We start from the raw sequence: 25,710 nt of genomic DNA, 5'->3' as shown, positions 1-25,710 counted from the left end.
ATCCATTCAACAGCTAATTCTTAATAGCATCTTCTTACTCAATATTTGTTTTCTTCATACAGGCATAGAAGGTTCAGCATGCTTATTATTTATAAATCATTTATTTCACCAAAAAAGCACTTGAGGTCAAATTCTTCTTTGTCATACATATCCAGTGCTTTGGACTTTCATTGCACTTCCCCCTTGTGTAACTGGTACAAGAAAATGGGTCCTTTATTTACCTCTGTGGATAAATTGATTTATGCCCCTACAGACCTCGCAAAACTGTAGACATGCACAGGGTTCCTGAACAAAAAATGTGCATCGATGGGCACAAACATGAATACATATGTGCAAGTGATATTTCTGCACATTTGTATTACTTGTACACTGTTTTCATTGCTATTTTAGGAATTTTCAGCCTAATAAAGTCTTCTCATAAAACCATTTCTTTCACAGAGATGCTTGGCATTTGATGGGAGATTTTCTTTTTTTTTTTTTTTGGTAACAAAGTTTTTAAAGCACAAAAACACTACCACCTATCTTTTTTATGTGTAACAGAGCTTGCTAGTATGCCTTTTCAAAATACGGGTTTAATGAGTTTAATGCTGTTGCTTTATCAAAAAATAGTTGCCATGGTTGGTTTTTTTTCTTTTTCTATTGTTTCTAAAAAGAACAAGGTTCTTCCTTAGTAGAAAATCATATGAATTATTCAAAATGAAAATCTGTGCATTGCCTCAAACTCACTTTCCTTAGTAAAGCTTGAAACATGCCCATGAAAGATGATGTGCTTTTGGCAGAAATTGGGACTATCTAGGAAATGATACTTTCATCGGTTCTTAGGCAGCTTGAAGGAGGGTTACCAGGGAACAGAACTTCAGCTCGAGAAGCTGGAGAAATAGATGGAAGAGCTTGGCTAATTGTGTTTGGGTTTTATCATAATCATGTTTCTTTTTTCATTCGGTTACCTAATAAATACATTTTCCATGCCTTGCTTTATAATATTTCTTTCTTGAAGTAAAACTCAAGTTGCCTCTGTGGAGTAAGGGAGAGATTGATTATTCAGAAGTTTTCCCATCTCTAACAGAATTAGTATAAATTACTCATCTTCCCCTAAAAAGACTGGCGTTGCCTGTATGTTAGATGGGTTGTGAGAGCGAACCCTCCAAACACTGAAGTTGAACGTGTAGTACAAGTGTAAAACCTATGTATCTGAATCAGCAGGGAAACTCCCAATTTTTGGATGCTATTTTGCTTTATAAAAGTATAATTTCAGTATTTTTTATTTTCAATAGAAGCTATAACTGTGCTTTATGGTGGTGGTGGAACTGATCCACCAAGGTTTTATTAGCTACTAGTTCCAGGTACTATGATAGATGTTTGACTCAGAAATCCCTGACCTGAACTTTTGTCCTGTCCCAAGGCAGCTCCAACATACATGAATATAGTATGTCAGATAAGAGCTTGGTGAGCAAAGTATGAGACAGACCTTATTGCTGTGTTGTTAAAGATTTTGTAATCATTTATTATATATTTCCATTTGCTAAGCTCATAAACTTTAATTGCCAGGTAGCATTTACATTTGACATGGCAAAACTAAATGTGAAATATTCTTTTTTTAATAATTAAGGAAAATTTATTGGAATAATATCTTTCTACGATCCTTTCATAATCAAAGGAATTTGTGTATCCATTGGCATGTAGGGCTTCACTACAAGAGAGGGAGAGGTGTTTAAATGTGTATATATGCAGTCACACAGATATATTTTACTGCTTATATTTTCCAGTTTTAAGCACTAGTTAATGCCTTATATGCAAAGCCATTTTTTGCAAATGCTATAATGCTTACAAATGTAATGTAACTGCAATATACATGTGTATACGGAAATTAAAGAAATGATCAGAATGGATCATCAGGAATTTTTTAAAGGAGATTAGTTTGTGCTCCCAACTAAAATGACATTTCCTTTTATCTGCTTGAAGTTTTTCATTACTTCATGGCACCAAAGGTATAAATTATTTCCATTTCTGGGAGGAATTATTGAGAGGCCTGGCGTGCATGTGCATTAAAGTTTTCTAATAGCCTGTTGCTTTTATGCTCTTGAGCCTTCAGCTAACACAGTCAGAATTACCTACTGTGGTTTCTATTAAACATACACTTTGTAGAATATGATTTGAATGGCAGGACTTGGCTAGCATTGCCCAGAATTAGAAATAAAATTTATGGTTTACCTGGGTGTGTGTCTAGAATCATATGTGGGTGGCTGTCACTGGGGTGTCTATGTGTGCATCTGAGAGCAGGAGGTACTGGCAGTAGTTAATTGGTTGAGATCTGCTTTAGGTGGGAAATATAGGTGCTGTCAGTCGCTGTGTTCCAGATCCTTCCCACTGTACAGGCTTAATAGAGGTGGCTGAGGAGGCTATAGGGAGCCATATCAATTCTTGGCACGCTCTGTAATCTGAGACACGTGTCCAGAGAGATGTTCAGACCACCTGTGGTTGGAATTGCTTTCTGCGTCAGCTGAAGGGGAATTGGGCACTACATGTTAACTTGAAACAAAATATATTTGCTGCTGTTACCTGTACCTTTTGCTTCTTGGATCAAGGATTTTGGTCTCTGTAAGTAATAGTGCTTTATTATTTATGCTGTGTTCGTTTAAAGCCAGAGTGTGATTCATTGGCTTCTTTCTAGTAGTTTAATGTTTTAAGTAATTGTCTGTGATGTTATTTCTTCAGGAAGAAGAAAGCCAAGGCAGCTTGTGTAAATGTCTCAATGGGCGCCCCCTGTCAAAGATTGGAACAATTGCTTGGATGATAACACTGAGTGATGCCGTACATAATTTCATAGATGGTTTGGCTATTGGTGCCTCTTTCACTTTGTCTCTGTTTCAAGGACTTAGTACCTCCATAGCCATCTTATGTGAAGAGTTTCCACATGAACTGGGTAAGGAACTTCATTCAGCATGTTAACTGTGGAAATAGCTGCTGCAGGAGTTTGTGGTTGCCAAAAGTTGGCATAAATTTGAAAGGATGTGTATACAAATTAATGGAAAAAATATTCATCAAAAAATTACTGAACACCAAAATACACATCTAGCACAGGAAGTTTCTAAGTACAGGTGAATGGAAGCTGGAAGTATGTATTAGAGAGGTATTAATTACCCTGTTCATACATGCCTTTCTAGGCATGTACTGTTGTCTTCATTTGATTTATTTTTTATTTTTTATTTTTTTTACCCATTATGGATAGTTTTGTGTTCCTATGCTCTTAGCATCCTTGTGTATCATCTGCTTGTTTAGAATATTTCAGTTACCTTAGCATTGAAGGGAAATGCTCTTCATTTATTTGAATGATGAAAAGTAGTTGTGGGTTATAACTTGTATACAAATCACATGTTTTCCTTCAGACGTTCTTTGAAATCAAAAAATAATCACAGTATCATGTGCTGTTTTTTCTTTTTTTAGGGGATTTTGTCATCTTGCTTAATGCAGGAATGAGTACTCGGCAGGCTCTGTTTTTCAACTTTCTGTCTGCATGCTCCTGTTACATTGGGCTGGCTTTTGGTATATTAGTAGGCAACAACTTTGCTCCTAACATCATCTTTGCCGTAGCTGGTGGAATGTTCCTGTACATCTCTCTGGCAGATATGGTGAGAAACAATTTTATTTGCAGTTATTTATTTTTCTGCAAGAAAACAAAGGCTGCACTAGCAGTCTCTCCAGTGGAATTTAGTACTTTGTTCCTCTCCTGCCAGAGTCCTCTACTTATTATTATTAGATGCTAAATCATCAGTTATAACCTTAATGAAAACCTTTGATTTCATGACTTGGGCTGGTCGTATTAGTGAGTTTTGAAGGGAGACAAGCTCTTTGTGAATTTGGGCTGGCTACATTAAAAAGCCTTTCTGTGAATGCGTTTAAATAGTTTGTTTCAACATTTTGAAGTGAAATGCCAAAGCATTTCATGTTATTATTTTTAAATGAAATATCTGATTCTTTATTTAAACCACTTTAAACCATTTTAAAAGAAAAGCAAAAAGAATATAGTAAACAAAATAAAACTAAATTTTTATTTCTATGTTGAATATAATGTACTGTGTAAACAGTATTGATAACTTGGGGGTTGTTTAGGTGAAAAATTTGATTTAAATTCTGTTCTGGATTAAACTGAACAGTGCCAGCCCCAGCTTCTTGGTTCAGACTGAAAAGGTTGTGCTGATCTCTGTTCAAAACAGTCCATCTAAAATTTGTTTTTTTAAGTGTTATTAGAAGAGATAAGTCAAAGAGAGTCTAAGATCCAGATCAGATTTAGATGTTAGGATATAAAAATCTGGATTCACAGGAAGGCACCAATATTACATAAGTCCCTCTTATGATGATGCTTTATTTCCAAATGGAAGAGGTATTTATTATCTTTAATTAAAGTATTGCAAGAGCAGATGTTTCTTTAAAAGTATTCATATTTGCCACACGAGAATCTACTTGAGTGTAGCACTACAAGAGTGAGACCTGTATTTGAAAAGATTTGAGGCCCCAGTTTGGTTCTACATGAAGTACTGTATACTATTATAAAATAACTAATATAATAATTCCTATTATAGTTTGGATGATAATATAGAAGTAATCATCAGTAATTCATAAGTAATCTTGTTAGAGTTAAATGAACACACACAAATAGTTTCCTTTACAAGTTTGCAGTACCTTATTGCTAATGCTTTTCATTTAGTTGCACTCTTGTATTATGAATAGTACACTCAGCAATGATGTGTAAAACTCATGGCATAAATTTTGAATGGCTCAACTTAAAATTGTTATTATTAAATCCATTAAAATAGATAACATTCTTTTCTTCATATCTGTTGTCTGTACTCTCTTTCTGTATCTCTGTCTCTGCCTCTCTTTTTTTAGGTTTTGGATTGTATCACTTACCTATCTGAAAATTTCTCCCCCCTGAAAATCTGAAATAGGGTATGCAAGTGCTCTGTACAGAGATCTGATTTTCCACTTTCTCTTACGATTTTCACACACTTCTGGACTGCCTGTCCAGAAGCAGGTAGGATTAACAAGAATGTCATTTCTGCTTTTCTTCTCTCCTCCAATTTGAGCACCGGCCCAGTCCAGCCTCTGTCAGTAAGAATGCTGCATGGTAAGGCTGTGGGCGTGTGAGAATGTAATATGCTGAGGTGTGTGAGCATAAATGACCCTTGTCGTATGGCATGAAGTTGATCTGGTTTGTTGTTGTCCTTGCCTCTTGCGCAGAGAATTACAGCGTTCTGGAATGACTTCTGAGAAGGTTTGGCCACTTCCGCACTAAACCTAGTCTGTTCTTTGAGAATTTCATTGCCTTCGATAGTTGTTTTTGCCTTGTGAGATCAAAGAAAGATACAGCTTCTGAGTCATGCAGCCTAAAGGTCTCTAAACTAACACTGAAATTTACAGTCTCTGTTGTGTTCTGGTAATATTACTCTCAGCACACCAGCAAGATAGTTTAAAGTCTATCTGAGTATGTTTGTCAATGTCAACTGCAGTTTTAAACCTTTATCTGCAGCAAACATGCCCTGGATCACCCTATGTTAATGGGGACTTTATCACCAGCGTTCATCTGTCACCGCCTCCATTGTCTCTCTGAAGAATATCTTTGCTTCAGCAGTTAAAAGTAGATCAGTCATTCATGGCTACTATGTGGCCCTTTAAGTGCATATTGCTGAATGAAGATGGGATATACGTTACCGTTAGTTTCATGGCAGCCTTGTTCTTTCTTCCTTGCTTTATTACTAACTAATCAGTCAACCAGACCTTCCATTTGTAAAAGGTTTCCTATTTCTGAGGAGCTGTCCTCGTTTTCAGCTTCACTTTGTTTATTGATAAAGCAGAAGAATCCTAATTTTCCATTTCCTGAAAGAGGATTTCTCTGTCCACATTGGTGAAGGAAACAACACAATATTTAGCAATACAAGGGCAACTGCTGTTAGCAAGAGTTGGACCCTAGGAGATTCCTGAAGTAAAAAAGGGGAAATTTGTATGAGAGTCAACCAGGCAAGATCGCAACAGAGGAGAATAGAACACCATTTCAGTTTTCTATTGTTGGTAAAGTGGTTTTTCAGGGAAACTAGGGTGACCTAGTCCTGTGACTGCCTTTACCCTCCATTAATTCTATACTTCAGTCCAAAGCAGCAATATGCTTCAGTTCTTAATGCCTTAAGTTATACATGCTACCACGAGATGGCAATACTTACCTAAAAATATTACTTTTTTTCTAGTTCCCGGAGATGAATGATATGCTGAGAGAGAAAGTGACAGGAAGAAAGATGGATCTCACATTCTTCCTTATTCAGAATGCTGGTTTACTAACAGGGTTTGCTGCTATACTGATGATTACCTTGTATGCAGGAAATATTCAGCTGTAATAATGCAAGTGAAAATGGAATCAATACTGAAGACATCAAGTAAATTACAAATGGAAGACACTTGAAATCCATAAAGGGACATTCATTTAATCTACTCGGTTTTGAAACAATGACAAGTTTTTCCCCCACCCCTACAAATCACAGAAAGTTAATTTTTCTTCGGAACTTGCAGTCAATCCAAATAGTATGAGCTGTCAACTTCTGTACTTTACCAAAGAACTGATTCACATATTTATATTTCTACTTAAAATCATCAGACATACGTGAACCATGGTAGCGAAAAGATGCCACTTGGCCAGTAGAATAATGCAATACATGCAACTACTGCATGTGCATGTCATGCGACTCAGACCAAATGAAAGCTGAGGTCTTCCAGGAAGATGCTTATTCAAAAGGAAGTAATGAAGTTCTGTATATATATATATTTTTTAAACTGTGATGAAAGCAAACAGTTTCAAAGCTGGTTAATTTTCATGATTTCTGTTGCAGGGTTTGTGTAACATCCACTTCCCCCATGAAAAAATATCAAATTATTTCAGAATAGGTACTAATGAAGCTAAGATTTTTAATTACTAATTAACACTGGAAGGAAAGATACCAGTTACTGCTTTTGATCTTTTCTCTTTATATGTGCACTAGGGGATTGTTGATTTATTTTGAGAACCACTTTTTTTTAATTAGCAGGAACTTGTGTTAAATTTATGACAATTTATCAACTCCATAATATTTTAGAAACATTGAGTATTTTAATTTTTTTCAAACATTTTGTATTTTATGAAAATAGTCTTGTTTTATTTTTAATTCCACAGATAATCCTTTTAAAAATCAGTATTCCGGGTTAAAATTTTGAGAGGGTTTATTGTTAATTTTACAAAGTGGATTTTAGAAAAAACTTGTTAAAATCATCATTCTAGTAAGCTATTTTGTAATTTGAATAATTTTCTTGTATTCAGTTGGGTGAAAGTAAGTAAGTAAGTGTTACAAAAATATACAAACTTCTATCAGAATCTATTGTGTCTGAACTTTCTAAAATCATGCTTATATGTATGAGTTCTTGTGAAATAAATAATTCAGCTTCTCTGGTGTTGTGAGATGTATGTAAGGAAATTCATACAAATATATTCCATTTCAGTCGCCACTAAGCTTTGAAAGAAGCATTACTATTTTCCTAGCAAGTTACTGTGTTTTCATTGATTCCAGACAGGTTTTACTGTTTCAAAGGGAATACTGTTTCTTGACTTATTTCTCACCAGTAGGAATGGACATATCTTTTATTTTTCATTCACTAGTAAAATATGTTTTCTATGAGATAAATGACTTAAAATTACTTACTTAATATTTTATTTGAATCTAATCTATAATTACATTAGAAAAATAACTTTTCTAGGTGCCTGGTTATAAAAAGAAGTTTTTAAGGCAAACTGCACAGAAATTACAAATGATACTTATTTTAAAATATGTTATATGTGTTAAAATGTATTTATGATACTCTGTGATATTTGCTGTATGGAAAAAAGCATTTATTAGTCACCTAATGCCCTCTGAGTTTATGTGGAGAAGACCCACCCAATATTCTTTCCTTTAACCCTTTCTTTTGTTGAGTCCTTGGATATAAACTGCTTGTACATCTGACTATTATGTGTGACAAGAATGTATGTATTATGTATGACATGAACCTTTATTGACATTTTTAATCATGTGACCATACCTAGTTCATCAGATTATTGTAATAATATGCTTACATGGTACTTTTCACCCTTAAAACTAAACATGTTGCAAGGGAGGCTTGATTTTTGTTATCTCCCTAAGGAAGAAAACCTGAGACAAACAGGCCATTGAAATAACCTATTTTAGATCACAGAGCAGACCAGAGATGGAACAAAGCCTGATTTTCAGACTAGTGCTTTAGTCACAGAACCAAGTTGCCTTCTCTGGTAGTGGAATATTTAGCAGATGAGAAAGCTGTTTGCTTTCTGTATGAGTTGGGCTGTTTGTATAATCTTTGAATCTATTTCAATTTCAGAATGGCCAGCCATTTCCTGGATTTTGCCAGTGCATCCAGGGAGGAAGAAGCATGAGCAAAAACTCAAAAAATTGCTTGATTGTGACAAATAAGAATGCAGTAAGTTGCTCCCTGAAAGTTTAGAAGTCAGTTGAGGGAAAATTTTTATATTCTTTTCCATGTTAATTTCATCTGTAACTGTTCATCTTATACGCTGGCATCTCTTAAACCTTCTTTCTAACAAATGTGGAAAAATCAATAGTATAACCTAATTTCAATGGGCTCTTGTATGCTTATGTATTTGTTATTTCCATAGGTCATTTTATCTGACTTGGGAAAGTATTCTGTTTTAGCACTACTTAGATCACTGTCATAAACTTTTCTCTCTTTCATGATGTGGTTCATGACCCAAGACACACTTCAGTAAATTTCAGTGGAGTCAGTGGCTGAAAAAAAAAGACTCACCTATAAAAGGCTCTAAAAATGGAAGAGCAATTGATTTTGGAGCAAACAGCATATACAGAGGAACAATATGGACAAAGGATAAATCCTAGAGTGCTTCTGATTGCTTGAAGAAGGTATATACAGAAAAATGATCTAGTCTATGGGGAAACCTGTCAAAAATGTGATACGTGATACTGTCTATGGCTGAGGAAAAATGAATTGAAAAATTAAACTGGCGCTTAGTTTAGGCTTATTGCTTTTGACAATGAGATTTCAATGAGATTTTTACTGAATAAAGATTTGAAGTGTCTTTAAGTTGAAAATTTGGTCTCAGCTGTAACTGGCTAAATTAAGTATCAGCCGCATTCTAGTAGCAGTCTGTAACTCATTGTGATCCAAATGTCTGAGCATTTACTCTGCTTCTCCATCAAGTTTTGCAGCCTGCCTTAAGCTTTGTGTTGCCTCAGTTAAACTGCAACCAAAACCAGACCTATGTAGTTTAAAAGTGACTTGAACATGCATAAATTACATTCAATTATGCTAATGATAGCAGTGTAAACATCCTCATTTGTTGCACACAGAGAATCAACTGTGTGTGCTCATCTCTGTGTCACATTCCATATATACTTTTTTTTTTTTTAATCTGAAGGTTTGGGGACTTTTTTTGAAGAAACTACTTGTTTTACCAGTAGATACGTGAAAAGATTTACATATTTGTATGTTGTTTTGGCTTGTCCTGTAGCGTCTAATCTATGTAAATTTGAAGAAGCCTAAGATCCCGGGAGAGAACAGTCTTAGATGATTGTTTTTCTCCTCCATGCAATTCTAATGAACCTGCTTAGAATTGTGTTGAGCCAAGTTTAACTTTTTTGAATGTGTAACTTGTGGCTAAATTTGGAATATGGATTGAGCATATGTTTTTCCTGTAGCTCTAGACAATAATGCCAAACAGTAGAACTCAAGAAACCTTACAGAACCCTCAAAATTGCAACTTAAACTGGTTGTGTGGGTTTTGTGTTTGTTTGTTTTTAGTTAAGTACAAATTATTTGGATAGAAATCTAATTGTAGAACAGCAACTCATAACAAGAGATAGAGTCCCACTCTCCTTCCTACAGTTATGGGAGTTAGTCAGCTATAATTGAACTCTTAAGTGTGTCACACCAGTTTCAGGTGTGTTTCAGGCTTTCAGCATAGTGATAGGTGCAGTCAGGCACAGATGCTGTGAGGCCGTTCCCTAAAGGATCATTTGCTCAGGATTCCTCAATGGGAGTTGACTAAGTGAAAAGAAAATAGAGAAAATTGGCTCTAGTTATGCATGTTTTATTTCTAAAATCAGAAATATATGTGAAATTCTAATTATCCTTGTGCAGACAATTAGCCTGCATGGAATGGTAGGTCCCCGCAAACAGTTTCATGTGTGCGTATGCACCCAGTGAGTATATTAGCTCTTGACTTTTATTCTGCTATATAATAGCCCAAAGTTTCCAGGAATGCTGCAGCTGCCTTATCAACTCTTACAACACTTGACGAACAAGTTACCTCTGTAAGATTTTTAGAAGAAACTCCCCTTGCCATATCTTGAAGTTCAACTTAAAATGTATTGGTGTGACAAGCTGACAAGCATTGCTAAAATGAAAGCTAGAGAGAAAGCCTCGTGTCTGTTAGTAGTAGATACAATACATCTGCCAAAGATAAAGTCACATTGTATGTTTAGGTTTTATCCCTAATACTTTTTCATTTGTACTCTCTCCCTATATATATATATATATATATATTTAACTTACTACAGTACTTTAGAAGGAGATCATAACGTTTTCTTCTAATTTTTAAAACTTTTCCCAATTTCTACACCTTTTTCTGTTTTAAAATTAAGTGCTAAAGCATTTAAGGTTTATAGAAAAAAATTAGAGATATTGAGTGGCATAGGAAGTGAACTGCAAGAGAGATGTAGTTTGAATTTATGGATAGCATGTGAATTTGGAAGATAATGTAATTCTCCATAGTGTAGATCAATAATGTAACTGCTGCTCTAGGTGAAAGCATTTTAAGATTCATAGAACCCAAATATGATTTCTTTTAGAGAGATTTCAGTTACTGATACTACAAACAAACTTCTCTAATAAGGATTATTATATTCTTCAAGATGCAAGACTGAATCAAAAAGAGCAAACACAGAGCATAGGCAACTACAGCACCCACAGAGGTACCTAGATGTTTGTACCACACTCAGAAAGCTGTTCTGCCTTGTGACCCTGTCATGAACAGTCTTTGTCTTGTGCATAACAAAAGAATTTGGGAGAATCATTGATGCAGATGAGTAATAACACCTGTAATAGTGACCCACCAGGCTCTGTGGTGCTCAATATTCCACCTGCTCTCTCTCCTTCCTCTAGAAATTGTGGAGGCTGGTAGCTCAATACATTTCTGAAGGGGGCTTTTTCAGTTGTCTCTGCTCTGTGCAAGAATATAAGGAGAATGTACCTAAAAACACAACAGGAGTATAGTGCTGGTAAAGATGCCCCCAGGAAATACTTTTTTATATAGAACTTCTGCAAAGAAAGAATATAAAGTAGAATTATTTTGTAATAAAAATTATTTTTTCATACCAAAGCTACTTAATAATACTCCTCTTGAAGAAGTGTTCCTTTAGACCAAACTCCAGAAAATATATTCTGTAGACTTTCCATTCTTATTTCGTTTCTCTGAACCACAGGCAAGGCTTTTGTAGCTGAAAGCCCAGCACAGGTGAGCCAAACATTCCATTTATTTCACCCTGTTTAATCCCAGTCTAATCTTGTTTTTCCTTATCTTGTACACTTCCATAAATAGTTGTTAATAGGCAACTGATTACTAGCAATCTTGCATAGTCTTTTAACCTCCAATGTTAGTTTGTACTAGAGGAAAAAATTGTCAATATTTTTACTTTAATGTTGAATAAACAACCCACCCTCTCTATGATGTACTGCCTTAATTCCTGTGGTTTGATCTCCTACAAATAATGCGTAATTGGATTCTTCTATGAGCTTTGAATGTAAAATATTTCTACTGTGGTTGTGACTATGAGATCCAGTGCAAGTTAGGTTATGCATTGACTTCACATTGAAATATTTAGCTCTCGCATACTAATTTCTGATCTAGATCACAAACTGTTTCGTGAAAGGGGATCTCTGTAAATAACATAGTTTACAGATAGAGAAGTAAGTCAATAACATGAAATAACTTACCCTGAAGTAGACAAGAAGTGGAGTTAGGAGTAGAATTTGTCTTTTGTTTTTACATTTGTTAGCTATCTTTTAAACCATTTGAGAAGATTAATGGCATCCCAAAAGCTAATGTTATCTCCTTGCTTCCATACCTTTTCAAAATTATCGGTTACAGTCCATCCATTGTCTTCTGTAACCTTTGCACATGTGATGCTGTTACTGGTGGCACTGGGAGCAACACATGCATAAATGAAGTTTAGCTTAAAGGAGGAAAAAATGCTTTTCTCCAGCAATAAAATCCATACCTTACATAAGTGAAAAAATGTAATGTTTGTGAATGGCTCTTGCCTGAGATCATAAACATACTGCCTTTTGGAAACTCTAAAATCTGATTGCCACAATTCTGCTTTCTCTGTATTATCATGGCTCTTTACCTCATCATTCATAGCCAGTATTCCCTGATAGCAGCTACATACATCCCATTCTTATTTACTGCTTTTATCATCTTAGCCAGCACTGAGGAGGAGCCCATCATGATTTTGTTTGCTAAGGGAATATAGTTGGACTTATGAAATTACAGAAATTAGTGATATTTGTGTTTTGTGGAGTTGGTCTCAGCAATGCCTGAATTATTAAAAGAAAAGAAATAATAAGAACTACTAACCCTTTCAATAAAAGCATCTATTGATTATACCAGATATTTTACTATATAGAACAGTAATGGTATAGACACTCAAGGACAAGAGGAAAATCTAATTATTCAGTTGGAGAGAAAGCAGCCCTCATCTCTGGATAGATTGGTTCTTTAGAAGAAAACATGCACAGTGGCATTCTCCTACTGCTAAAGAGTGAGAAAAACAATCTAATTAGAAGAAACATGAAACCAACTGATGTGAGTCAAGTATATTTAGCTAGCTAGAAAATACCAAATAGCTTTGATGTCACTGACCTGAAAGATAAAGAAACTGCAATTGAACCCACTTTTCTAATTCATTGGTGAAAGCTAATGGAGTTTATGTCTCACAGTAAATACAGCAAAAGTACTGACTAGAAAAAGTTAAATCCTTTCCAGGTTGTTCTTGTAAATAAGACATAAAAAAGTTAATGCTACCTCACTGGTATATATTTTTATTCTTGCAATAAATTGCACTAAGCTGACATTACCATATTGTGCTGAAAACTTTTTTTAGAGTGCCTCTTATGTTGAGATAAGCATGCTTATGTGTGATGCTGAGATTATGAAATTATCAGGTTTTCATATACAGAAATTAATTGCTTTTAGTAAAGATTGTCACAGAGCTTTTGCTGTCTCTTCTCCTCTCTAATTTTCTGTATATTTCTTGCACTCTACAGGAAGCTCTTGACCATTTGAATAAGGTATTAGTAAGATAACACAGATCCCCTTTTGGTTGTAAAAAGTGTTGGTAGTAATTTGCAATAGGTAATTGTTCATTAGAAGTAACTTATGGTGCAATTTGTTTGAAACTTCCTATTACAAACAGTAGATCCAGGTGCAAAAAATGATTCAATTATGATTAATGTTCTCATATTAAAATAAATGGTACTCTGTGCCAACAGCAAAATTGTCCTCTGTTCACTAGAATTTTAGTAATTTTTCACCTCATTGGTATATTAGTGAAATCAAAGCTACAGATTCTGTTGGGTTGGTAAGTAATTATATGAGGTATATAATGTTCCCTGACCATTTTTTGTTTTTAAAAAGTCAGTCCATAAAAATTACTTCTCCCTTTTTGCATTTTTATCGCTCTTCCAGTCATAGCTAAATCTGTGGTTGCTTGTCTTACCATAATGGAAAGTCACTTAGCAGCTCAAAGGAATTATTTACATTGATAACAACAAAAGGGCCTTGTTCATTGAAGTATTTTTAACAAAATTCTTTTCTGATTCAGTGGGAGCTTTGGGTATGCAAGGAGCATAGAACTGATTTCTAAATACTGTACTCACCATATTTCACACTGAGGAATACATGTCCTTGAAGATGTCTTCTGTAAGATTGTTTTGTGAACTTAGAAACCAGTCTGGCACCATCTGCCTTGCACTGTGTATAACTTCTTGCTTGACTTACTGGAAAGGGTATGTCTGTGCTGCACAATGAAGAGTAGTGCTAAGATCTGCACTAGGTCAGGTAAACAGAGAAGTATGTACACATAAATAGTTCACCTTTCTGATTAGGGTTGACTGCCTTACCAGTATGGCTGTCCTTTTTCCTGCATACATTGTCATGAAGTGATAGCATCTCCTTATGTATTTGCATAGTAAGCATCAGGCATAGCATTGGTCATCTTAAATGTATATATCACTGAAGCTTTACTGCACTAAAAAATTGTTCTGTCATAATTGTATTCTGACATATTTGAAATAATAGCTGCCTATAGATCAATGTCTTCACTCTTTAGTTCAATTTAGTATACTCACTTTTCTGTTTTCTTTCAGATTAGAATGTGTATGCAGGTAGATGTTAATATTAAACTGTTATACCAAACAGTGAAAATAAGGATGACTTGAGGAACTTTTGCTTGTGCACTGAGAGTAAGACTCCTAACTTTTAAAATACTAAAGATGGTCACAGCAAAGCAGAATGTGCATTTTGTATCTTATCTGAAAAATCATAACCTTTGATACTTTCAGCACCATAATGTAATACTGGTTCAGCATAGGCTCTACAACAACTTATGAGTCATCAGCTCTTGAAGACTTTTTAATCACTTACTGGATTGCTCACTTCTTAGTTTGTCATACATCAGATGTGAGACAGCAGAGAAGCACACAAGCTAATGCACTATTTCCTATCCTACTTAGCTGCACTGAGGAAAAAGCTCAGAGGGAGCATAGCAGAGAGGTGTCAATCTATTAATAAGGCAATTCTCACCAGTGGGACTTAAGAGCACTTCTTAGTTGATGACCAGATGTGCATCCAGATGCATCTTGACTGCCTATTGGGATGAGGCCCAGGTAAGTAACATCCTCCCTCCACCCCCCTTATCTTTTGTGTTCACTCTAGTTTCCATTGGATGGAAAGTGGCTTGCCAGCAGGGATGGAGCTGTAATTCTTTGATTTAGGCAACTGGGGAACCCAGGACTGTGGCTTGTTCTCCAGAGCATACATGTCCTGCAGTTTAGACAAAAACATAGGTGCCAAAGATAGCTATAGATCACCAATGGGAGCTGTAACAACATTTGACTAGGAATTACCTGTGCATCTGAAATACCTATATCAATAGGTTTTCTGGGCTGTGGCTTTGGGGAGGACCTGCCAAGTTTCCAGCCTGCAGGGTTCATGGAGAATATTCTGTTTCAGGAACAATATCCTGGATCTTCAAAGTGAAACTGTATCCTAATTTGCAGTTCATAAGAAGTTTGAAAATGTTGGTATTGGTAGCAAATTTAACCCGTAACTAAATAATAAACTCTATGAACCACAAATCCTGCTTTTCCCCTAGCCATATCTACTCTATGTGTCTCCTGAACAATGGACTTAATAAGTTTAGCATCTGTATTAGCAGATCAGAACAGGATGTTTTTTTCCTGTTGCTGGTAAGTAGTGAAATGCTGGGTGTGAGGAGTGCTGTTTCAGACTACACTAACTGAACTTTCTCATTCCCTCTGATGGGGAAAAAAGAGAAAGTATACAAAGAGCCAATGTTAGAAATGCAAGTCGGGGCGATTCAAGATCTGAGAGGGCACAATTAGTAATATAATTGCACCACAGTAACAATAATTATTGTAATTACTTTTATATACATAGATTTAATTCTGCACTAAATGCTGTAATTAACATTATGGACACATTGTGATTTGTGGCTTGTGAAGTGAAAGATGATTCAAGCAGAACCTTTCCCTTGCACTCTGCCCAGTGACTTCCTTTTTGATGCTAGGAAATGCTGTAGTTTTATTACTTTAAATAACAGCAATCAATTTCTTTAAGAAACTCAGCCATGGACAGGAGCATATGGAAGGCACTTGCTCCTCACAGCACTGTTCAGTATTCACTGAGAGTGAAGGAGTTAGAGGTCTGCTCAGCTAATCATCTGAAGTCTAACTAATCATTGTGTAAACAGGAGTCTCCACATAAGCCTGCTATTCCTGGATGCTACATTAGGCTAGAGCCTCTGAAAGGTCCTCAGTAGTGAGTATAAGAAGGGGGAGAAGATGAGATGTGAATATGGAAAGGGGCTGGCACAGCATCTACTGCTGCTGTTTTGGAGGGAATTAAGGAGGAGATGCAATTTGTTGATCAAAAGCTGGAGATTCCCAGAGGATAGATCTTGCAGAAACTGATGGGAGAATAAATAATGAAGAGTACCCAGGGCTTGAGGCTAGCAGTGTTGTTGCTGGGAGGATAGAAGTACCTCTTAAGTAAGAGTCAGCTGGATGGTTTGGGGTCAGGTATCCTGAGAAAGCTGCGGGGGTAATGTGGGGAACGGATCTTTGGAGAAGAAAATTAGAAAAACTGCTAATGCTTCATCCAGACTGGAAAAGGGCACATAGAAAAGGTGGGTGACTATGGATCAGCATGCTGCATCTGATTTCTGGTAATGCCACACAAGTTTGGAGTTCACACTATAAAGAATTGAAAGAAAGTAGCATAAAATATCCTTCTTATGGTGGGAAAGATGGGCTGGGGCACACAACAGACTAAGTTAGTCTACTCAGTGAGGTGAGGTAAATACATATATGCTGTGGCATGTGTTATAGACGTGTAAGCTGTAGAAAATGTGGACTAAACCATGACAAAAGAGGCTCCTGGTGGGGTGGGCTGCAAAAATATGCCTAGGCAGTGCCCCCAGCCCAGGTGGTGTGCGTAAAGTCATTAGCTGTAGAAATTAACTTCACAGCTTCTCCCAGCTGCATTCAGGTGGCTAGCAGGGTGGTGAGGCTTTTGCAGGGCCAGGCTACAACCTGCTTTAAAGGCTTACAATATCTAAAATTGATGAAGGTGTATGCACTAAACCAATTAAAGAAGCACTCTTAAGGGTGTATGTAGCAGAACAACTGATTTCTCCTGGGCTTTACTGGTATTTTTAGTTATGTCTGCCTCTCATACTTCCTGCTGGGGTTGGAGGTGAGTAGAGGAGAGACTTCACTAGCTGGAAACTTGTAGGGGAGTAAAATGCCTGTATCTGAAAAGGGAGCACCTGCAGCCTGTATCCCACTAGGAGATTTTGGAGAGGAGGTTGAACTGCTTTGGACTTCTGTGCAGATTTGAGTTGAAGAGGAGGTAAGAGGGGTAATGTTGCTGGGTAGGGTGACCTATGGAAGCTGAAGAGTCTCTTACGTTGTTGATGGTATGAAGCTGGGTTTTGTTTTTTCTGCTTTTCTGAGCCTCCTTGGATGATACTGTTTCTGAAATGAAGTGCTGAGGCTGCTAGCTAGAGAGCTGTGCTCCATATCAGCATGTGGGAAACCTGAGGGAAGCATGAGGCAAAGGGACTGCAGTAGCAGGTTTCTTCAGGAGGAAGTACGCTGTAGTAGTAGCCATAGTACAGGAGTTTCATAAGGGAATCCTTTAACAAACTCTTTATGTTGTTCTGGATTATTGCAAGAAGACTTGGAAGATAGATAATTGCTGTGGGGTATAACCTGTGGACACCATAAAAATGGTGGAGGGGGAATTAATTGTAGGTTACTTGTATTTGTCTAGGTCACATGTTCAGCTGTATATCAACGTACAGCTAATTACAACAGGATGTTGGGAACATGAGACCAGGTACATAAGGGATAACTAGGGACTATAGCAAGTAGAGAGTGAGGGGCAGGATAATTGAAACATGTATCTGTGTGTTGGCTATGTAAATGAATTTTGAGCAGATCCAAAAGAACGTTGGAGCAAAGCATTATCTGGAAGTAGACACTACTATTCTTGCTACTGTATATGGCATTAGTGAGACATAGATATTTATTTAACTAAGTATAATAGCCTCAACAGTATAAGGCTGTTGATTAAAGCAGGGAGGGGAAACAAATCATAAGCCCCAGAATCTATATAAAAATTGGACAAGGGCATTAAATAAAAACTGGCCTTTTCTTAAAACTAAAACTTTAAATTGCAAGTGCGAACTGATGGTTCAATAGGGCATACATACCTTAAGCTCAGTAACAGTTGCATTCTCAGATTAACTAGCCCTGCCCTGTTAGCCCTGCTTGCTACATCTGTGCTGGGGAGTTACTCAGCAGAATGTAACCTGTGTTCATGCAGCACAATATGCTCGCCGCTTGAGCTGTTGCAGGAAGTCAAGGTGGAATAGTGGAGTTGACGTGCTGTACTGCCTGGGGTAATTAAAAATAATTGTTTATAGCTTATAAATTCCTATCTTTGTTTGGCTGTTGGGACTTGTTATTTTTAAGGGGGTGAGAAATGTGATTTCTGAGAAGTGTTAATGAGTTTGCTTGATTGTTTTCATCTAAGCATACAAAGTTTTTACTAATATATCATTCTTTCTCTTTTAAATGGGTCTGTTTTGTTAGGTGCCTAAACTACTGGGTATTTATTTAAAAGAAAAAGATGCTATTGTAATGAGGAGTGAGATCCTATGAGCTGCTGGGTGTCTTCTATGGGGAATGAAACCACAGGAGACTGGGCCATTCAAGGGTGCACAGCACCTTTAAACAATTGGGTCCCTTTTAATATTTCCTTAACTTTAAGGGATGTGAATGGGTCTTACTGGAGTGAAAGGTGTGGGAACCAACTTTTATCACTTTCTCTCTGCTCACTGTTAAGGCGGGGGGGGAGAGGGAAGCAGCATATTTCTGGAAATTATTTACCAAGGAGAAAGAATAGCAAGGAAGATGCTGTCTGTAAGATGGGAGAAGCAAGGAATGTTGAGAGCTCTCTGCTTTGTGTTTCAAATCTGTGAGATGGAAATTTCTTAACTGTCAGAAGCGGTATAAGCAAAATTCATAACTATGCAGGTATTATGGCGGCTGCTGTGGAGAAGTTCATAAGTAACATTTAAATAGTTTCAAATGCTTTCTGTGTTCTCCTCTGGAAAATAAGAGGTCAAGGAGAAGTAAGACTGTGACATGCTGTCACTGCAGATGAAGAAATATTCAGGCTGACAGCTCAGCTTGTAATAATTCCTAAATGGAGGCATGAGGAACATGGTCCAGGGAGATGCCCATGTTTCCTGGGTGTGCGACAGCATGTGACCAGAATAAGGATGACCATTCATGTGGTAACACAGCTAATGAGGAAGGCCAGTGTCTGGTTAAATGGGATATGAGTTTGTATGAATGTGGCTATGCTGTTCCCCAGATCATGCCAATTGGTCCATTTCTTGTGGATTTGTTGGCTAGCAGACAAAGGCAGATGATGTTTCCAGCTCAGGTCTGACTTCAGCTGCTGCTTTAATGTTGTGGAGATTGCTTAAATTTGCCTCTTTCCTTTAATTTTCTCTTCATTTTCCCTGCCCATCTCAAATGGAAATAATGGTCTGTCTTGTCTATCAGTTCAGAGCATTGCTAATTACACACCGTTAATGTTTGTAAAACACTTCGAAAATGAATAGTCATCTTGGGTGAGGGCAAATTGCCACTCTGTTCTCACCACCGAGAGAAAAGCGCATCAGTGTCAGCTTGCCTCAGATCCGCTTATAACCCCAGGCCTGATAACACTGAGGCCTGCACTCAGGGAGGCAATTTGTGACTCAGTGGCAGCTGAGCTATTTGCTGTCTCTTCTTCAAAAGATACACAAATTCAGGAAAAGTGTTTAAACCTTGGAGGTAAAACACTGCCTCTGTATTACTTCTTGGCAGGCAAGTTGCAGGGAAGTTTGTCAGGATAAAATCCGTGATGTTGAGCTCCTTTTGAATAGACTTGGGAATGAGAAGGCAATATACAATATGCTGCAAGTCAGCTGGGAAAAATGTGTGGGTGGCAGTAAGAAATGAAATTCTTATTCTTATAAAGGATACTGAGTACACTCATAATCCTGCCCTTCTGTATGTTCTATTAGTAAGTAACAAAAACCGGCTGTTTGTAGATATGAAGTCAGATTTATGAATTTCAACAGCTCTCCTTAGCTATCTCAGGACAGCAGAACTTCTCCTTTCACAGATATGGCACAGTTCTGCAGGCCCAGACGACCCAATGTTCATTACCTCAGTGAGCAGTCCTGGCTAAATCCTGGCTCTTCTTACAGGAGTAGGATTTAGCCTGGCTGGCTGCTTCTATTAACGTTAATCTGTCTGACAAACTAACTGGAAGTGTCTTTTCTAGTTCAAAATGCTGAAATGATAAGGTGGCAACTATCTAGTCATATCTAGTCAAGTGTTTAGCTACGGCTGAATTTTTAAGCTCTCGATTCTTTCGAAGAAGGTGGAAAAAAACACAGAAACTATCTGAATATGAACAGAGAAATGCAGGAGTCTTAACTGGTTTAGTCAAGTTGGAAGGACTTGCAGTCTATGTAGACCAGGTTCAGGCTGATGCTATGGCCCATATCATGGTCAAAGTAAATGAGCTGATGTTGCTTTTAGGTATATAAAATACGTGGCCCTGCTGAATACACTCAAGTTAAAAATCTCTCTTTACTGCAAATACACAGGCTGAAGTTGAAGGTTAGGATTAAGGTAACTGCTGTAGTATTTGTGCTTTTATATGTGACTACATATATGGTATATCTTCTATAGCAATTTCTGCTGGCTTCCTTGAGCACCTCCTGTTCATACAGTAGACAAGATCTTGGTCATGTCCTTTCTAGATAAAAGTAAGTAGTTGAAGGCCCAGTCCTTATGAGTGGCTGTTGGCTTTTGTAGTCTGGCTGGTATAACGACACTAGCCAAGACCTTGGCAACAGAATCCAGCCAGGTTCATATGCATGGGCTGTAGGTCAGAGCAGCTTCTAAGTACTCAGCGAAGATACCAAATGCTAGAGGAAATGCAGCTGTAGGGGAAATGCTTCCCAAGTCACACAGCAGTGGGTAGGGGAAAGGAAGAAATGAACGTGGCTTTTAGGCTGTGGCATAGATCAGAAAGTAACATTAGTATGCTTAGACTCTGGCAAAGATCTGTAAACTGAGATATTTGTGATTCGGGACCTGAACAGGCAGTATGGACTGAAAGAGATCAGACAACATTAGACTATAGTGCTCCCATCTGAGAGCTTAAACTTGCTTTAAAAGTTTTGTCCAAGTGATTTTGGAGACAGCAAGTTGGAGAAAGTGTATGGAGTCAGGCAGGCACTGGAGGCTCAAAGCAGAAATGGATTTAGCAGCTGGATTGCTGACAGTCTGCTGCTGGTTGCTTAAGCTGTTTTTTTGTGTAAGAAATGCCAAATTGTCCTGTCTTGCCGTAGCAACTGGATGCAACTGTCCTTTGCCACAGAATGAAATGAAGATATAATCAAGATTAGCTACATCAATTTTGTATTTAAGACTAAAACATATAGGGCAGCCCCCCCCGCCTTTTTTTTTCTTCTCTATTAGAAAAGTTACCAAAGCCATACTGAACCTTTGAAAATAAATGGGAGGAGAGAAAAGTGGAATAGGGCAATCTCTCTTTGAAGACTTATCTGGTGTAACTTTGCATTCTGAACTGTTAATGTCACTTGCCCTACTGGTAAATTTGACCAATTTTTCTTTGCTATTTATTGGTTCATTCCCTTTGTGGGAACTGCTTGACTCAACATTGGTGCAAAGAGTTCTGGTGAAATCAACAGAGCCATACCTGCTCTGTTTACTGTTAAATTTGAAAAGTGCTGGTTGCTCAAAATTAAGATAATCAGCTTTGTCTGTAATGGGTATACTCATGTGAGGTAACAGTGCTGCGTGCTGTAACCTCTCAGTGCCAGCTGAAGCTCTTGAAATTATTGTGGTATATTCTGTGGTATGGGCACTCAAAAAATGGAGGCTGCAGAAGCCCATGGCCTGAGCTTAGCTGAGAGGAAACACTGATGTGTCTTAGGAATTTCCTCCATTCAAGATGTCAGTTCTAAAAACCTTCCTGGATAAGAGCATCCAAACTTTCTTCTTAAAAAGGTGTTTTTTTTCAAGTGGCAGGTCCTGTGGTAGTGTTCTCTTTAACCCAGTAACTAGATGTATAAAAAGGTAAAATAAAATTTGCTTATGATGACAGACTAAGAAATGTGACTCTCTGTATTCTTCTCTTGGTAAACTGCAACTGATTCTATTAATGTGAAAATTCTCTGCTCATGAAAATCTCCCTAGCTCAATAATATATGCAATATTGTGGATTTTTTCCTCCAGCAATTGGTTGTTTAGTTATGGTTTCCAAGAAAGGTCAAGAGGAAAGTAACTATTATCAACTGTGGTTGAAGCCTTTCTGATCTTGCTGACTGATATAACAGCTGGAGAAATTAGTTTCCTAGCCTTGGACTTCTCTCTTTGCAATTTTCTCCTCTTTGCTATGAACAAAGAGTAATGCTTGTCTATGCTACAGATAAGCGGCTGCTTTTGTGATTTCTGTAGCATTTTCATTGCCTTTAGTGTTGTTGGCAACTCAGCTGATGATTGCGTGGGAGCATTGCCACTGAAATACCTGGTTAATATCTGCTTGTTTTCGTTTTCCATATGAGATATTTTACAGAAAAGTAGTGCTGATTATGCAATTGTGCATCATATATGAGCTGGGGAGAGGCAAGCTCCTCAGCTGGCTTAAACCGGCCTCACTCTTTATGCTGTTGTGAGGTTTCGTGCAGTGGTCCTGTAAGTATTGCCTGTATTGGAGAAGGCTAACACCTTCTTCTCAACTACATTACCCCAACTCTTAGTCACAAATGTGTGTTTCATTAGCTGAGGGATTTTGCGACCTTAGACCAGTGTTCTTTCTCAGTCTTGCTGGATTGCCATCTCCACGGGGCTATAACATAAAGGCCAGTTTCATTCTTCCCTTGTCATATTCAATCTATGGTGACTCTCTCCCTCCTTTCCAAGGGAAATTACATACAGAAAAAGAAATTCATTATCTTCATCTTCTTTTCTTCACGTATGATGAGTTCCTGCTAAGATCTTGTTGTAAATACCCTTTGGAAATACCTGAAAATGGATTTGCTACCATAATTTGCACCACCTTACAAAACTTTGAGCAGGGAATTTGCCATCAATTAAAATAGTGGCTAGATATGACAAGGAAAATAGGTTTTGATTTGATAGATTGCGGATATTTGGTACATACATACATATATTGAGTGTTCATATTTGGAAACAACCTTCCTCTTCCCTGTGGGAGAATTAAGTGAGAGGCAGGTGCTAACCACAGAATTGAAAGGTGCTTTAGGTTATTCTAAGGCAAAAACAACTCAGAGTTGTCATATGCTTATCACTGTCAATCACGTCACTTCCTGTCTCTGCATAGCTTCACTGCTGCAATAGGGTTCTTGCTCCACAAAATCTATGCTTATTTATGACATATATAATTACATGTTTAAATATCTCTAAACTGCCAAGTAGCAAACCAATCCCTAACTACTGGACACTTTCTTAAGTGGAAAAATTACCCCACAGTCCAGGGAAGACCTTCAAGACACTGAAATAAGCTAACTGCACTGTGGAGAAATTCTGGGACAGTTTTAGGGTGCCAAAAGTCCACCTTGCCTCCACCTCTGGCTTATGGAGGCACTTGATACCTCTACTAATTCTTCTCCAAAATCATGAGTGCTGTCTGTGCCCTGTTTGGATATAAAATTTATTTTTAATTCCTTAGCATTTAAATTATACTCAACAAAGTTGTACATCCTCTTCCCGGACACATGGGCATGTAACTATTCAAGCTGTCCCATCAAACTTAACTACATGTTCTTACCTGATGGGCAGATGTGTAGGCTGGTCTTCACAGACAGCTTCAGTTACGGCTGTGTTACAGGATGGCCTTCATCCAGTAGAGCTTGCCAGCCTGATTCTCCATGGCCTTGCAGCTTGTGCCACTTATCCTTATAATGTACAACGCTAGCCTGTCAGAATTCCCTTCTGGCACATACCTGCTTTTTATAGAGGGTTTGTAATAGAGAGCTAGTTTCTGTGTTGTGTGTATGTGTGTTCACTAGAAATGGCTCAGTGTGGTTCCCTTGGAGCATGATTTTAGGGTTGGATTGGTTGAAGGGAAATATATAGGAAAAATGGCAATGTTACAACGGCTTTGCTGAAGAGCTCCTTTCAAATGTGATACGAATTCCTGTCTATCTAGCTTGGTCGTTTCTGTACTTTTCATTTGACATAGGTGTTTCAAAAAGATCTTTATACTAGGGAGAAGAAGCTTGAATTCTCTTGCAAAGCTGAAGCAGTTTTATTCCAATTATATAAGAGGAGATCAGAATTTGAGGCTGGAATGAAGTGTAATCCCTTTGAAGTGCTGAACAAATAGCACCACCTTCAGAAGGACTAAAACTGACAATGCCTGAATCTTACTGACATGTAAAAGATACAGTGTTAGCTATTGGAGAAAAGGGGGTATGGTGTTTTTGTATCTCTGCTCTCATCCTTTTCTGCAGACTCTGTCCTGCCATGGCCTGGAAGTTTTTCATATGGTAACAAGCATTTTGACTTTTTTCTTTAATTGGACACTATGTAGCCAAATCATTCTGTGCACCCCTTAAAAACTTAGCAAATATACTTGGATGGACTTTGATTTCAAGTCTACCAAAAAGTGACTGAAGACAGCTCAAACAAGTAGAGGTACCACTACCAATGACTATTGTGATAATGTGATAATTTGAAACTTTTGTACAGCTGTCTTCCCTCCTTTCCTTTTCTAATCCCAAAAGTATGTGGTAAAGTAGAAATAGAGATTTTTAAATATCAGGATGATATAAAGTATGGTGAAATACAGCAACTAGAAAAGCTTCTGTGTGTATGTGTGCATGCGTGCACACAAAACTTATTTTTGCCTGCAGAATGTAACTTGCTACTTTTTAATTTGTGGTGCAGATATAGTAAATCTGCAATTAAGCCTTCTAGCAGGTCTGTAGGATTAGTAATTGTTTTGTAATTCTTCCTTGGAACACAGTAAATGCAAACAGTAATCACAGGTTTAATGAGTATAATCCATCATAAAATACCTAACAAAATACTATGTGCAATGTTATCTTCTGGTTCATGCTTCAAGTATTCTAACTATATTAAAGGAGTGCAGCAATTGCTGAGTACCTACCTAGAGAGGAAGCAGAAAACAGACTTCTGAATAAGTAAGCAATATGTATCTGAATGATAAACAAGAAAGCCTATTCAAAATCTGTTTTGCTCTCATGGAGGTTAATGGAAACTTTTTATTGATTGCAGGCACATGCACTTCTGCTACACTAAGGCCTAGTTTATCTAAAACCATTTTGGACAGATCACACTTAAGATGCAACACGACGTATAGGAGAGGTTCTTGAATCATGAACTGTAAGACTCAGTATTTATCTTAACTGCACCTCTGCTGAAATTCTTGTCCATGTCTTCATCACCTCTTGTCTTAATTGCTTCAGATTCCTCACCTATGCATTTACCTTTCAAAAACTGTGTAAAATACTCAGTTTCTGATTTCATGTAAAGCAAAGGGTTACCATACAGCTAATTACACAGGCTCAAGTTCTAAACTAGTCTTATACCCCTTTATAAAACATATCTTGGAGCATCGAGAAACTCTGCCTTCCCAGCTCCCTGTAGCCTTTCTGTGAGCATGTGTTACTTGACAGGATCATGTGAATGTTCCCAGTG

General features: G+C 37.4%; 1 protein-coding gene across 2 annotated transcripts in view; it reads left to right on the top strand.

Moving 5' to 3' along the window:
• SLC39A8 (solute carrier family 39 member 8) overlaps positions 1-7,466 on the top strand; it is a 29,620-nt gene extending 22,154 nt beyond the window's left edge. Inside the window, exons 6-9 of one of the 2 annotated variants that reach the window (XR_010884344.1) lie at positions 2,716-2,923; positions 3,445-3,629; positions 4,888-5,032; positions 6,240-6,323. Coding sequence is in view for 1 of the 2 variants with exons in the window: in XM_067297566.1 (XP_067153667.1) it covers positions 2,716-2,923; positions 3,445-3,629; positions 6,240-6,386 (540 nt within the window). In the remaining variant the exon portion in view is untranslated. Of the gene's footprint in view, positions 1-2,715; positions 2,924-3,444; positions 3,630-4,887; positions 5,033-6,239 lie in introns of both variants that reach the window. The other variant, XM_067297566.1, reaches the window with a different exon arrangement.
• The last annotated feature ends 18,244 nt before the right edge of the window (positions 7,467-25,710 follow it).

The sequence above is a fragment of the Apteryx mantelli genome, chromosome 5 (genome assembly GCF_036417845.1).
Source record: "Apteryx mantelli isolate bAptMan1 chromosome 5, bAptMan1.hap1, whole genome shotgun sequence".
In the NCBI taxonomy this organism is placed as follows: Eukaryota; Metazoa; Chordata; class Aves; order Apterygiformes; family Apterygidae; genus Apteryx; species Apteryx mantelli.
Note: the sequence above shows the minus strand (reverse complement) of the source record. Positions and strands in the feature narration are given on the sequence as shown.